General features: G+C 46.4%; 1 protein-coding gene and 1 non-coding gene across 3 annotated transcripts in view; one reads left to right on the top strand and one right to left on the bottom strand.

Moving 5' to 3' along the window:
- Window positions 1-1,556: 1,556 nt before the first annotated feature.
- The window catches only part of LOC139766146 (uncharacterized), a 42,539-nt gene continuing 28,969 nt past the window's right edge, over window positions 1,557-15,126 (bottom strand). For both annotated transcript variants that reach the window (XM_071694406.1, XM_071694407.1), the window contains 5 exons: window positions 11,927-12,062; window positions 9,705-9,883; window positions 8,169-8,332; window positions 6,924-7,051; window positions 1,557-3,494 (listed from right to left, as the gene is read on the bottom strand). In XM_071694406.1, coding sequence (XP_071550507.1) covers window positions 3,409-3,494; window positions 6,924-7,051; window positions 8,169-8,332; window positions 9,705-9,883; window positions 11,927-12,062 — 693 coding nt within the window. In that variant the 3' untranslated portion in view covers window positions 1,557-3,408. The remainder of the gene's footprint in view (window positions 3,495-6,923; window positions 7,052-8,168; window positions 8,333-9,704; window positions 9,884-11,926; window positions 12,063-15,126) is intronic.
- TRNAR-UCU (transfer RNA arginine (anticodon UCU)) lies at window positions 5,007-5,079 on the top strand. Its single transcript has one exon. It is a non-coding gene; the product is annotated as a tRNA-Arg (tRNA).

The raw sequence follows: 15,126 nt of genomic DNA, 5'->3' as shown, positions 1-15,126 counted from the left end.
ATATATATATATATATATATATATATATATATATATATATATATATATATATATATATATATATATATATATGTATATATAAATGGGTATGTAGATCAGAGATTTACTATGAGAATATTGGCAAAGAAAAAGTATATATGTATATATATATATATATATATATATATATATATATATATATATATATATATATATATATACTTTTTCTTTGCCAATATTATCATAGTAAATCTCTGATCTACATACCCATTTCCTTCCTTAATTCCTTCTTGTTTACCCCTTACTTTGTCTCCTTTCATCTGATCTCCTTTTTACCATTATTACTTGCCTCTTTTGCTTATAAAAGTAATCCACTTATTGCTTTCACATGTATAGATGACATGTGTATTTTGGCTGGTCATCAGAATGCACACGTTCCCCCCACCCCGCCTCAGCACGTAACCCTCGGCTGCTGACCCAGCTCGTTTATTTACATTTTGAACAAGCTTGTTCGAACCCATTCGCCGGGCTGCTTCAGACCTCTCGAACAGCGTAGGGGCGAAAATGGTCCTCACACGGTTTCTCGCCATAACCTAGTGACACGTTCTTACAGTAATACACTCAGCCAATAATACAGTCTCATGTAATACGCTCATTAGCGGCATAAGAATGGCTCGTTTGGCACTTGTACCAATAGCCTCGTTCGAACCCTTGGATTGAAGTAATTTCGAAACCGCTCGTTCGAGCAGTTCGGTGGTCAAAACCCTCAATCCGAGCAGTTGTGGACAGGAGGAGCAGTCTAGTGACAGTGTCGGCTGGACTGTGACAGTGTGAGGACGTGTGTTGTGGGGAAGGGAGGCTTCTGGCGCAGACTGTCCCTGGTGTGTGTGTGTGTGTTACCAGGTATACCAGTGGAGCCAACGGAGGGCGTCCCTCGTACAGCGTTCACGGTAAGCCGCCTCTCGTTTCACCTGCCTCTCGCCCCTTTGACACACACACACACACACACACGAGTGTTCCTCTTGTATACATGTCGTGTTACCTCGGGCATCAGAGGACAACCGCAAAAACAATCGTTCTCCCTCAGGTCCTTCGCCAGTCTGACTCGCCCATCTCCGTCAACACATTAGTCTCGACTCTCTCTCTCTCTCTCTCTCTCTCTCTCTCTCTCTCTCTCTCTCTCTCTCTCTCTCTCATGTTGCTCCTTTCCCTTTTTAACTTAAATCTGTATATTCTTGTACTAAGTGTATAAGGTAAGGATACTGCAGCAAGAAGAGACAGACAGACAGACAGACATAAAGACAGACAGACAGAGAATATGTAGTCACACATTACTAAGAAAGTCGTAGCTCTGAGCGTGTCTACGGGACATGAGGCCATGGATGTGTCATGCGTGGCAACATCATGAATGTTAGGTTCTGTTGTTGGGAGTAAGTATAGACCAAACGACACAACACACGTCAAAAGCGTGTCAAGGAATTTCAAAAGGACATGAATACACTATCTTCCAAAGCATTTTATTCTTTATATATATATATATATATATATATATATATATATATATATATATATATATATATATATATATATCCAATAAACTGGTTATGATGAAAGTGTAGTCTTAAAACAGACAGCAACATCATTATTACTGAGAGAACCATCATTTTAACAACGTCTCGAGAATTCTGTTCTTGTCATCAGCTCCAAGACAGACACAAGGGTACCAGTTGAACAAGCAGTACTTGACCTAACCCAATTGTCATTTAACAATTACGAAATTTTTTGGTAATGAGGAAAGTGAGGGTTGAAGCAGACTATCTACAGTGTACGTGTTCCTTACCAGTGTACGTGTCCCCTACCAGCTTACGTGTTCCCTACCAGCTTACGTGTTCCCTACCAGTGTACGTGTTCCCTACCAGTGTACGTGTTCCCTACCAATGTACGTGATCCCTACCAGTGTACGTCTTCCCTACCAGTGTACGTCTTCCCTACCAGTGTACGTCTTCCCTACCAGTGTACGTCTTCCCTACCAGTGTGCGTGTTCCCTACCAGTGTACGTGTTCCCTACCAGCTTACGTGTTCCCTACTAGTGTTCGTGATCCCTACCAGTGTACGTGTTCCCTACCAGTGTACGTGTTCCCTACCAGTGTACGTCTTCCCTACCAGTGTACGTCTTCCCTACCTGCTTACGTGTTCCTACCAGTGTACGTGTTCCCTACCAGTGTACGTGTTCCCTACCAGTTAAAATCACAGAAACGATCAAGTAGTCTCACGTATTACAGGGATGGGTCTTCCCTGGTGGGTCTACAGGGGTGGGTCTCTCCTGGTGGATCTACAAGGGTGATTCCCATCTGTTGGGTCTACAGGGATGGGTCTCTCCTGTTGGGTCTACAGGGATGAGTCTCTCCTGGTAGATCTACAGGGTCTGCTCCGCCCTGCACCAGGTTTCTGCTCCAGCTGACGTGAACAGTGATAACCTGCGCCACATACCGTGTGGACCTGGAGGATGCGAGACTGTTGAATGATTCTGTACTCTGAGCTGGTAGCAAAGCTCTATGTTTTAGATCATTGGTTTTCCTTACATTCAATCACATTGACTTGGTTTTTCCAGTATCGAACTTATATATCAAGCAATTTATAATAGACTTTATAACTCATTTCTGCGTGTTGTATTAACTTGGTAGATTTTTCCACATTTGTATATTAATTGCCTTATTCATTATCCTGCTAATTATTAACGTGTTTGTTAATTGTCAAATTCAGGTTACATTCATCAAGTACTTATGTTGTTTCTTCATTTGTTGGTGTGTTTATGTTTGTTTATTTTGGCCTGATGATGACAGCAGAATTCTCGAAACGTTGTTAAGATCTTGCTTCTATTAATCTTTGTATATATATATATATATATATATATATATATATATATATATATATATATATATATATATATATATATATATATATATTCCACCGGTGGTGTCATACGGTTGGTGTGTCACTTGGTCGAGGAGTCATTTCTCGTGGTGTCACTTGGCAAGACGTAACATCTATCACTTGACCATTTGGCTGAGGTGTCACTTGGCTTGACTGTCAAATGATCATGGCATCGTCTGGCCGGGATGTCATTTTAGCTGGGGTGTTACTTGGCTGGTGTGCCACTTAGCCAAGGTATCCCCTGACCGAGGTCTCATTTGACCATGGAGTTACTTGACTCTAGTGTCACTTGGCCGTGGAGTTACTTGACCGTGGTGTCACTTGGCCGTGGAGTTGCTTGATCCTGGTGTCGGTTGGTCGTGTGTCACTTAGCTGTGGTGTCACCATCTCGGAGTGTCACTTGACCAGATCTCTTCTCCCTATGCGTTGGTGTCCCTTTGACTCGGACGTCCCATAGCAGTGGTGTCATTCGGCTGGTGTCACTTGGCAGGGGTGTCATGGCAGGCAGCGTGCAGCTAGGCATAGGGTCAGAGTCGCTAACAGCCTGAGCAAGACCCTATCGTCTAGGGTCTGAGCACAACCTGAACACAAAGAAGAAATCGTATTAGAAATGAAACACTATAAGTTCCCAAGTGCACTTTCATGTAATGATCACATCATCTTTTCTTCTCTTTCATACTTGATCATCGTTTCCCGCGTTATGTAGGTAGTGCCAGGGACAGACGAAAAAACATATCATCCGCTTTCATTTAGTCTCTAACGATCATGTGTAATGCACCGAACCACAGCACCTATCCATATCCAGGCCCCAAAGACCTTTCCATGGTTTACCCCGGACTCTTCACATGCCCTGGTTCAGTCCATTGACAGCACGTCGACCCCTGTCTACCACAACGCTCCATTTCACTCTATCCCGCCCTCTTCTGTCACCTTCTTGCACGTTCTTATTTCTTTTTTCACTTTATCCTTCCATCTCTAATTTGGTCTCCCCATTTTCTTTGTTCCCTCCACTTCCAACATGTCTGTCCTCTCTGTCAACCTTTCCTCACTCATTCTTTCCATGTCCAAACCATTTCAGCACACCTTTATCAGCTCTCTCAACCACCAGTTATTCTATACCCTTCTGCTGATTATGCCACATGTAACGTTACTGAATCTATCTTAATTGCTAATACTAAGAACTTTGATTTGTCCCCAGGCAACTCTAAAGCCCATCCTAGCATCAATCAAATCATTATGAAAAAATTAACGAGAAAGGAAAACAAGAAATTTGGTCTAAGACACAACTAGCTACCCAGACCAGCCCCTGCCACTAAACCCCCACCCTTAACTACATGGCACACCCCACTCTCCCTTTGACGGTCACTGTCGGTCATACCGGTGTGTTGTCTATGATGGGAGACGCTGGATGGTACTTCTGTCGTGATGTTGGGATCTAGAAAACTTTATTGATTACTGGCACCTGATGAGGTGGACTGTCTCCACGAAACCTGTCGTGCCACATGTATAGAAACATTACATGTTAGATATAATTGTATGAACTCCTACTAAAGTGCCATTTCACCTTCATAAGTATATATATATATATATATATATATATATATATATATATATATATATATATATATATATATATATATATATATATATATATATGTACTACTTACCCCACTAGGGTAACGAACACCGACACAGAACACTGAGGCCATGAACACTCAGAAACAGAACAGATCATTAGGGTCATGAACACCCGGACACAGAACACTAGGGTCATGAACACCCGGACACAGAACACTAGGGTCATGAACACCCGGACACAGAACACTAGGGTCATGAACACCCAGACACGGAATAATATGACCATGAACACCCAGACAGCGAATGGAGAGGGAAAAAAAAGACAAAAGGAATAAAAGAGATGTTAGATTCCCTCCAACCCCACTGGATATTTAGTTGAAAACTTTATAAGAGGATTTCGTAAAACAAGCGGCACTTATGTAAATTTGTTTATGCTTGTTTACAGAGGGAGGGTCCACACGTGTTTCCCATGACACGTGGGTAAACAAAGGCCTGTTTACAGTGCCACCACACAGGTCCCCATGGCGCAGTGGAAAGCGCGCTGGACTTCTAATCCAGAGGTCGTGGGTTCGAGTCCCACTGGGGATGAGCGGACGCGAGAGCCTCATCCGCGTTTTTACATTCCTCCTGCATTAGTGGCGCTGAACTCATTTGCATATTTACACGTGTTGTGAAGCCTGGCAGCCATTAGAGGTTCTCTCTCTCTCTCTCTCTCTCTCTCTCTCTCTCTCTCTCTCTCTCACATGGCATCGCAAATCAAAATCCATTATCGCCAACCGTGCCAACTTGTGCATAGCTTCCTGCACACAACACACACACACACACACACACACACACACATGCGACACAGATCAGCTCAGAACTACCCTCTATCACCGCTGCTTCTATGTCTGGTTCTATGCCTACTGTAGTACTGGTTCCAGCCCCACTGTAGTACTGGTTCCAGCCCCACTGAAGTACCGGTTCCAGCCCCACTGAAGTACCGGTTCCAGCCCCACTGTAGTACTGGTTCCAGCCCCACTGTAGTACCGGTTCCAGCCCCACTGTAGTACTGGTTCCAGCCCCACTGTAGTACTGGTTCCAGCCCTACTGTAGTGCTGGTTCCAGCCCCACTGTAGTACCGGTTCCAGCCCCACTGTAGTACCGGTTCCAGCCCCATTGTAGTACTGGTTCCAGCCCTACTGTAGTACCGGTTCCAGCCCTACTGTAGTACTGGTTCCAGCCCCACTGTAGTACTGGTTCCAGCCCCACTGGAACTGATTTCAAATCTGCTGGAAAGCATTCCCGTCTCGTCTCTCACTTGGAAAACTATTACGTACTCGATACGTCATTGGTTACGTCCTCGATACGTCATTGGTTACGTCCTCGATACGTCATTGGTTACATGCTCGATACGTCAGTGGTTACGTCTTCGACTATAGCAGCCTCCAGGAGCGACGTATGAACGGGAGGGAACATGAGCTATTGTGGGTTATTTGCGTGTTGTGATCTGGTGACATTTTGAAGAAAATGAACTCGAGATTTGCTTATGATTTAAGAAGTTGTAAGTCGCATCTCTGGCCTGCCACCTTCTCCTACCAACCCCTGACCTGCCACCTTACCTGTCACCTTCTACCATCCCCTCACCTGCCACCCCCCACCTGCCATCTCCAACTCCCACTTCCAACAAAATCAACACCCTCTCCAGCCATCGTGACAATACAGCTTGGAACACACTTGTAGGTCTTGTGACAACACGTGCGGGGCTCTTGACAACACGCACAGTACCACTGACAACACTATCACGATACCAGCATCCCGGAAAATATATTCTGTTCAAGACAACACATAAATGGGTACCGTCCCTGACAACAAATGCACCATCCATGACAGCACATGTGCCATCCCATTGACAATGGCACTGACAACACATTCATCGTCAGTAAGAACATTATACCGTCTTTGACAACACAAAACATTTACTAGTCTTGACAGCATATCCACCGTCCCTGACAACATATACACTGTTCCTGACAGCACAGTAGCGTCCCTGACAACATACGAACTATAGCTGACAACATATACACCGTCCCTGACAACACATGTAATGTCCGTGTGTGTCATGCATGTTCATACCTGGGGCTGGGGGTACGTACCTGCGGCAGCTGGGGTTGAGGGTACGTACCTATGGCAGCTGGTGTTGGGGGTACGTACCTGCGGCAGCTGGGGTTGGGGGTACGTACCTGCGGCAGCTGGGGCTGGGTGTTACGTACCTGCGGCAGCTGCGGCTGGGTGTTACGTACCTGCGGCTGCTGGGGCTGGGTGTTACGTACCTGCGGCTGCTGGGGCTGGGTGTTACGTACCTGCGGCTGCTGGGGTTGGGTGATACGTACCTGCGGCAGCTGGGGCTGGGTGTTACGTACCTGCGGCAGCTGGGGCTGGGTGTTACGTACCTGCGGCAGCTGGGGCTGGGAGGCCTGTGTTGAGGAGCGCGGGCAGGTGATGGGGCTCCCCCAGGCCAGCCTCCACCGCCACCCTCACCTCCGTCACCCACTCGTGCTCTTCCACCGCCGCCCTGCACCTGCCCACGAAGGAGACCCATATGATCAGTGTGAACGTGGTTAGTGACGTGGTTAGTGGTGTGGTTGGTCCTAGTGACGTGGTTAGTGACATAGCAAGTGGTATGGTTAGTCCTAGTGACGTGGTTAGTGGTGTGGTTAGTGGTGTGGTTGGTCCTAGTGACGCGGTTAGTAGTGTTCTTAGTCCTAGTGACGTAGCAAGTGGTATGGTTAGCCCTAGTGACGTGGTTCGTGGTGTGGTTGGTCCTAGTGACGTGATTAGTGGTGTTCTTAGCCCTAGTGACGTGGTTAGTGATGTTCTTAGCCCTAGTGACGTGGTTAGTGGTGTGGTTGGTCCTCGTGACGTGGTTAGTGATGTTCTTAGCCCTAGTGACGTGGTTAGTGATGTTCTTAGCCCTAGTGACGTGGTTAGTGATGTTCTTAGTCCTAGTGACGTGGTTAGTGGTGTGGTTGGTCCTCGTGACGTGGTTAGTGGTATGGTTTGTGCTGTGGTTGGTCCTCGTGACGTGGTGATCAGCCTGCGTCACAGGTAGACCCCCAAGACACAGCGTCCTGTAACATAAATCTCCATAAATCCCCACCGTGAGATACCTATGTGTTTTGACAGGTTTTTGCAACCCCTGACGGGATCAGTGTCTTGATCTAAGGAGGGAGTTGTATAGGGTAGCTGAAGGACCCCAGAGAGGAATGGTTGAACCCTAAGCTGAAATATGAACCCTACCCCTAGGAAGTAGCTAGGTCTGGGGTTGAATTCCCAGAACCCGTAATTGGTTGAGAGTTGAAAATAAAATCTCTGGGGAATATTTCGTCTCCTCTATGGATGGTCGAATAATATTGCTTTATATGAAATCGAATCAGCTTCATCTCTTTCCAAGATATGTATCCAGCACGGATTATCACACGGGTGTATAAGGAGCCCAATTTGAAGTACTGCAATTGGCCAAATTGGGCCACATTATCTATGAATTTCGTGCATTTCTGAGACGCCCAGAAGCAGCCAAACTTGGCGTAATTGAGAGGCGAACTCTCGCCCAGCTTTGGCGTAACGAAGTAGACGCAACTTACTGAACCGACCTAGACGGAGCCAGGGAGGAACTCCCAGATCTGACCCGGACTGACCTGAGTTTGAAGAAGCCCTGTGGGGCCAGGTCACGGCGGGCGGGTAGGACCAGGCCAAGCGTGGCCGAGAAGGTGGTCAGGTGGGCCCAAGTGGGCGAGGGTGGGTCGTGGGCTGTCGGCCGGGTGCTGATGGCAGGGTACTTGATGAGGTGCATATCCCTCACCTGTAAGACAGACAGACGGCCAGACAGACAGACAGATGGACAGACAGACAGATAGACAGACGGCCAGACAGATAGACAGAAAGATGGACAGATAGACAGACAATCAAAAAGAACAGACTGCGATAGCCACTCCTGTCTCAGACCAACATGATATAAACTAATGATTAATACAGGTTGACATAATAACGGGAAATACATTGTACATATTTCCAGGTTGACTTAAGTAACCCCTTGATCAGTTGTATTACGTGTTGTAGAATTTATGAGATTGTTTTCACTGGCTGTCCATCTGTTGTGTCCTTGAAGGCTCTTCAACACACTCACAAATGTTCAACGCACCCACACGTGTTCACCACACTCAGAAGTGTTCACAATACTCGTGTATGTCCACCTCTTTCAAATCAATGTTCACTTCACTCAATAATCTAATGTGGTTCATTGATAAACAGAGCTGCACCACTGTAGGACATCCGCCTCGTTCGAACAGTTTATTCGAAAAGTTTACCAAAAGAAGAATAGTTTACTATAGTCAGAAAATAAACCCTTACTGAAGTTCATTCTTTCCAAATAGTGCATCCAATTGAAAAAGTTGACAGTGATCAGAAAGTTCAGCACATATTCACACATCAAAGAACTCGCATATGCTAGCCAGGTTAACAAAGTTCAGATAGTTTACCCTCAAAACGTATGTCAATTTACGTTCAGACAGACACCGTTTTCATTGTACCGGTCTTACACAAAGCAACAAAGACGTTCTTCAGTACACTCGCGTCGATCCCCCACACTCCCTCACACGACAACAAACTTAGAAGATACTATCTAACATTCTAAAGACACTTGAGGCGTACTTCTCTGCTTTCACTCGCACTCGTAGATTCCACCGCACTCAGCTAACGCAACCCGTTTGAGACATCAACACATTTAAGTATCTTAGTAAGCTGAGACACTGTTTGTCATATCTTAAACTCAAACTTCCCACTAACATACTTCATCCATCTCAGATGCTCAGTTAGGACAGTTCACGCACTCAAACACACCCTCACACTACCCAGGACCAGTTCAATTCAGCCTGGGTCAACTCGGTGACCTAGCGGGATCCACTGACAACATCGAGGGGGATATCTCTCTCTCTCTCTCTCTCTCTCTCTCTCTCTCTCTCTCTCTCTCTCTCTCTCTCTATCTCTCTCTCTCTCTCTCTCTCCCCATTCGCCTGTAGGAGGCAGAACTTCATCAAACTGCCTTGTGCAAGTTACAGCCTTAGTGAAGGATTGACATTTGGGTGGGAGGAGCAGCAGTGTCCGGCAGTGTCCAACATCAACTGTCAGTGTCGGGCAGTGACCGACAGTGTCTGGTGGCGCGTGGCATCACTTACGGTGGAGTAGTGTGGGGCGCTACCCCCGCTGGAGGGGTGTGGCGGGCTTCTAACCACCAGCCAGGACAGTGAGGGAGCCGGCCAGGAGCCGTACGAGGTGCAGTTGAGGCGGATCATGTCCCCTTCTCTGTACCCTGTGGGGTCCAACCCGCGCACCACCGGCGGCCCGTCCGGCGTGTCTGTGGGAGGGACAGAGAACCATGGGTTAGTCGGGGGAGGAGAGGGGGAAGTAGTCGTTGCTTCTTGGTGTGGTGGTGGTAGTGGTAGAGGGTCGTGGTTCTCGTGGTGGAGGCGAGAGGGGGTCGTGGTTGTCGTGGTGGTGGTGGGGGTTTGGTCGTGGTGGTCAGGGAGTCATAGCCTTACAAATGGGAGTATCACAACACCGTCCCGGTATCACAACCCCGTCCTGGTATCACAACACCGTCCTGGTATCACAACACCGTCCCGGTATCACAACACCGTCCCGGTATCACAACCCCGTCCTGGTATCTTACTAAGCCGACTCTGACGAGCACGTGTGCAGTACCGGGCAAAATCCTGAGCCAGCTCCTTAAGTTCCGACGTCTGGGTCCGCGTCCGGGCGATCATGTACCGACCCGTCTCTCTAACTCCCTCCCCATCGAGGCAGTGGGGTCGGTACAGCTTCGTTCAGCTGTGCCCCGCGACCTTTTGTCTGCATCTACCCTCGGCGTTCCTCACGTTCACAGCATTACATAAGACAATGCCTTATACGGCAACACCCATTTACTCAGGAAGGCGGAGGTGGTTAGTGGGTAACTTAAGTGCATAGCCTCAACGAAGCTCCGAATCATGCTTCAAACTCGCTCACTCTACCAGAGCGCTTCGTACATCACTGGTGAATTCGAGCAACTTTAATCTTTCCTGGCCAGGTTTGCGGAAGGAATTGTAATTAAAATCTCTCTTTAAAAACTGAAGTATGATTCATAAATCGCTTTAGATAGTGAGTGTGGCCACATTAGCATAAAATACGCGCCCGGGTCAGTGTCATTCTAAGTGAAATATTGCCAGATATGCAAGACGCATAATATATGCTTTTACTTGGCTAAGAATATGAACGAGTCTTTGAAAACACAAATAAGTTTACCAAGGGTTGAGACGAGCGAGTCTAATTAGGTAAAGTTTGGGTACGTTTGATTAAATATGGGATCTTTTGAAGACCGAATCGACTTAATTGAGGCAAGACATACACCCAGAACAGGGCAAGGCGTGTACACCAGGAGTAGATAAGCGGAGTGAAAGAAAATCACAGAATGGATAAGTGACGAAAGAAATGAAAGCGTACGCTGTGCCAAAGATGGAATCTTTCTTGGAGAAGAATGAACATGGGCTGGAGCTGCCAGGGAGGAGTAAGGCAAGACTAGACGAACCTCAGAGAAATTGAGCAACAAATGGCAGCATCCCTGAGACTGGTTGATCATTGGCTGACGTGGTTATGGTACTGCGGTGAGCCGCTAGAGGGCCGGCCAGCCTCACTCCTGAGTGTCGCCACTTCCCACAGTTTGCCGATTGTTCTAAGCCAATCACAACGTAGACCCATGAGGCGTGAGGATACTCTCTCTTCTTATTGGCTGGCTGTGTGACGCGGTTGGTAATTTTCATAGAAATCCAAATCAAGAACACGGAAATAATCCTCTTAAGCTAATTTGCTTTCCATTACCATTGCACTTTTTTTTTTAGGAATCATTTAAAGCCAATGTCTGTCTGATTACCACACGTAATGATGGCTGGTTATCGAGCATTTTTCTGGGTATAGCCTTTGAGAAATTAATTGCTGGTTCTCTCCAGAAAATGAACAGTTTTAGGAATAGCCTTAAAGTTACAATTACCAGCGGCTTGACGTACTTCAAACTAGTAATCTGTCGGATTTATTATAAATGCGACTGACTTACGACGGTCGTGTTGGCGGCCCTGACTCACTACACTCATGTTGGCGGCCCTGACTCACTTACGACACTCATGTTGGCGGCCCTGACTCACTTACGACACTCATGTTGGCGACCCTGACTCACCTACCACACTCATGTTGGCGGCCCTGACTCACCTGCCATACTCATATTGGCGACCCTGACTCACCTACCACACTCATGTTGGCGACCCTGACTCACTTACGACACTCATGTTAGCGGCCCTGACTCACCTACCAAACTCATGTTGGCGGCCCTGACTCACCTACCACACTCATGTTGGCGGCCCTGACTCACCTATGACGGTCATGTTGGCGGCCCTGACGTGGGTGGTGAAGGTAGGCGCCTCACCTACCACCTCGCACCGGTAGAGGCCGCTGGAGATGGTCTGCAGGTCGACCAGCTCCACCTGATGCAGGCCCGAGCGTGCCACCTGTACAGCCCAGCAGGTGGCCAGCCAGGCCAGGGGGAAGGGAAGAAGGTGAACTTTAGCACCTCAGCAGGAAGCCATCACATAATCTCGATAACCAGAAGATAACACCAACCCGTAAGGAGTTGTTATCTTTACAAGTGTCGTGAAAGAAAGAAAAAAGTTATAATCTAGTCATCTTGACAATGATGAAGAGGGAGTTTAATCCTTTGTACCTTGGTGATTATGTGGGCACTGCTCGAACACAGTGATTTAGTGATACGAACAAAGGGTCCAGTGATACGAACACAGGAGTCCAGCATACGAACACAGGGGTTCATTGATACGAACACAAGGGTTCAGTGATGCAATCACAGGGGTTAGGTGATACGAACACAGGGGTTAAGTGATGCGAACACTGTGGTTTAGTGATACAATCACAGGGGTTGGATGATACGAACACTATGGTACAGTGATACGAACACAGAGGTTCAGTGATACGAACACGCAGTCTTAGTCATATGAACAGAGAGACTCCGTGACTCGAACTCATAAATCCAGTGATTCGAGCAAAGAGGTTCAGTCATCCGAAACCAGAGTAATTCGAACACAATAGTTCTGTGACCGTAACACGTAGCTTCTAAGAATCAAATACAAGCGAGACCCACGTCTTACACATACACAATTCGGCAAGATTTTTCAGTTTCTAAAGAAGTAAAGAAATACTTTTAACGTTACCATGGCAAAGTTTATTCTCCGAAGGATGAGGTCTAACAGTGTTTTGATCGTCACCCCATATTTTTCGCTCTTTCATTTTGGCTGAATTAAAGGCTTCTATCATTGTAAATTCATTCTTTTAATTCTGGCACAACGCATATTATCCTCCTCTGGATTTTCTATATTCGTTCTTTGTGCTCCTATAAGTGCATTCAACAAACTTTGGAAGCATATTTTACTTTCGGCTTGATGTAGAACGTGGCCAGTTCACTGAATATTTCTTTATCACTATACTTGGTTGCTGTTGTAACAGAGTCTACCAGGCTGGGACCCTGTCGACAGGTTGCGAACAATGTCGAACCTCACGTCCCTCTGGCACACAGTTTCCTGCTACTTACGAAGCAAGTTCATTGACTTCGATTAAGGAGAGCAGTAGCTCTAGAAGCGAGCCCTGTGGCTCGCCGCTGATGACACCGACCCATGTCGAGACGCCTCACCTGACACCTTTGTTCCCCTGATCTTCTCCCTGTCGAAGGAGTCTCTCCCTTAGCTGAGGATCCAGCTTCCTTACCAGCCTCCTGTGCGGTAGGATGTCAAAGGCGCCTTCTGTCAGGCCAGAGATAATCCACACACATTTCTCAGTTGCCTAAAAAGCTCTCTCACTCATAGAATTCTTAAAAGCTTTGTTACACACGACCTCCCTTCTCTAAATCTATGTTTTCTCTCACTTAGGTCGTTTCTCCCCAGCAAATATTCATTCATTTGCTTTCTGATTATCTTTCCCGGTATTTCAAGCTTTCCCTCAAGTTCTTCCTTATGTCCCACCTACATATGTCATTGTTTTCGAAGGCTTCCTCCCCACTCCATCCCACTGGTGTGTAATTGCCTATTTGTGCTGTACTGGGAGCGAGTTTTACGTTGGTACGTCCCCCATCTCTCCGTGTGTCTGTGAAGGTATTACCAGCGGGCGACCAATCAGGTTGTGTATACAATCCCACACAGTAATGAAATCACTGAGTCGGGAATCTTCAGGGAAGATTGTAATTTCTTCCCCAGCGGCAAGAGAAGAACTAATATCTTCCCCAGCTCCAGGAGGAGGGCCAAGATCTTCCCCAGCTCCAGGGGGAGAATCGATTTCTTCCTCAGCTTCAAAATGAGAACCAATTTCGTTCCCAACCCCAGGACTAGAGCCAAATCAGATTACAGCATTGAGGTGATCCTGTTGAATAATACCGTGGGGGAAAAAAACGATAACCACCACCCAATACGTTATAAGCAACATTTATTCATACGTCAGCCGGGGCTGATTACCGTTTTTGGCCAGACCAAAAGATACGACGGAGTCCCATTCCTTCTGAACAATGTCCGAAATTCATGGTAATCTAGTAATATCGAATAGAGGATTCTCTCCTGAGAGAGAGAGAGAGAGAGAGAGAGAGAGAGAGAGAGAGAGAGAGAGAGAGAGAGAGAATGTGCCTGTATGTCTGTCTGTTGGTGTAAGACAACTGGGATGTATGTACGAAGCAAAACTAGACTGAGGCGCAACACAGCACTCCACTAACCCTTTTGAATGCAATACTGATACTGTAGCACTGCAATACAGTATCAATGAAATGCAACACTTTTGGAATTTAACTGAATAGCACCTCAAGATAACAGCTGGTAATCATGAGGAAAATGAAACACGATAAGTTCCCAAGTGCACTTTCGTGTAATGATCACATCATTAGGGGAGATACAAGAATGAGACAGAAAACGTAGAACGGTCAGTCGATATACAAGGAAGGGAAGGAGCTAAGACACCATTGGTAAACAAGTGTTACCAGATGATGGTGTTCGGGTTGGTAGTGCTGAGGTCTGGCACAATACCTGTCAGAAAATTTGATCAAGTGGACAGGAAAGAGAACTGTTTACAAATTTTGCCTACGACAAAGCTATCCAGTTTGTATAGACCTTCGCTAATATTAATGCTACAATTCTTTATGTATCTAATATTAAAAGATTCGATGATATTTCTCGTAGTAAAGGAGTTACAGTTAATAACTAAATCGGCGTTACTCCAGTCAGAACACTGGTTAAGATCTTTAAAATGATTAAAAATAGCATTTGATTTTTGTCCTGTTCTTATACTCTATTTGTGTTGCTTAAGTCTAGCATAAAGATCCTTACCAGTCTGCCTAACATAAAACATGTTACAGCTTTTACAAGGGATTCTGTAAACACAGCCAGAAATTCTGCGAACTGAATGGTGATGGAGGCCATGGTGAGGCACGTACAGCCTGATGTATGGTGAGGGAGGCCATGGTGGGGCACGTACAGCCTGATGTATGGTGAGGGAGGCCATGGTGGGGCACGTACAGCCTGATGTATG

Source organism: Panulirus ornatus, chromosome 57 (assembly GCF_036320965.1).
Source record: "Panulirus ornatus isolate Po-2019 chromosome 57, ASM3632096v1, whole genome shotgun sequence".
Taxonomy (NCBI): Eukaryota; Metazoa; Arthropoda; class Malacostraca; order Decapoda; family Palinuridae; genus Panulirus; species Panulirus ornatus.
The sequence above is the reverse complement of the archived record's forward strand: the minus strand, read 5'-3'. Positions and strand labels throughout refer to the sequence as shown.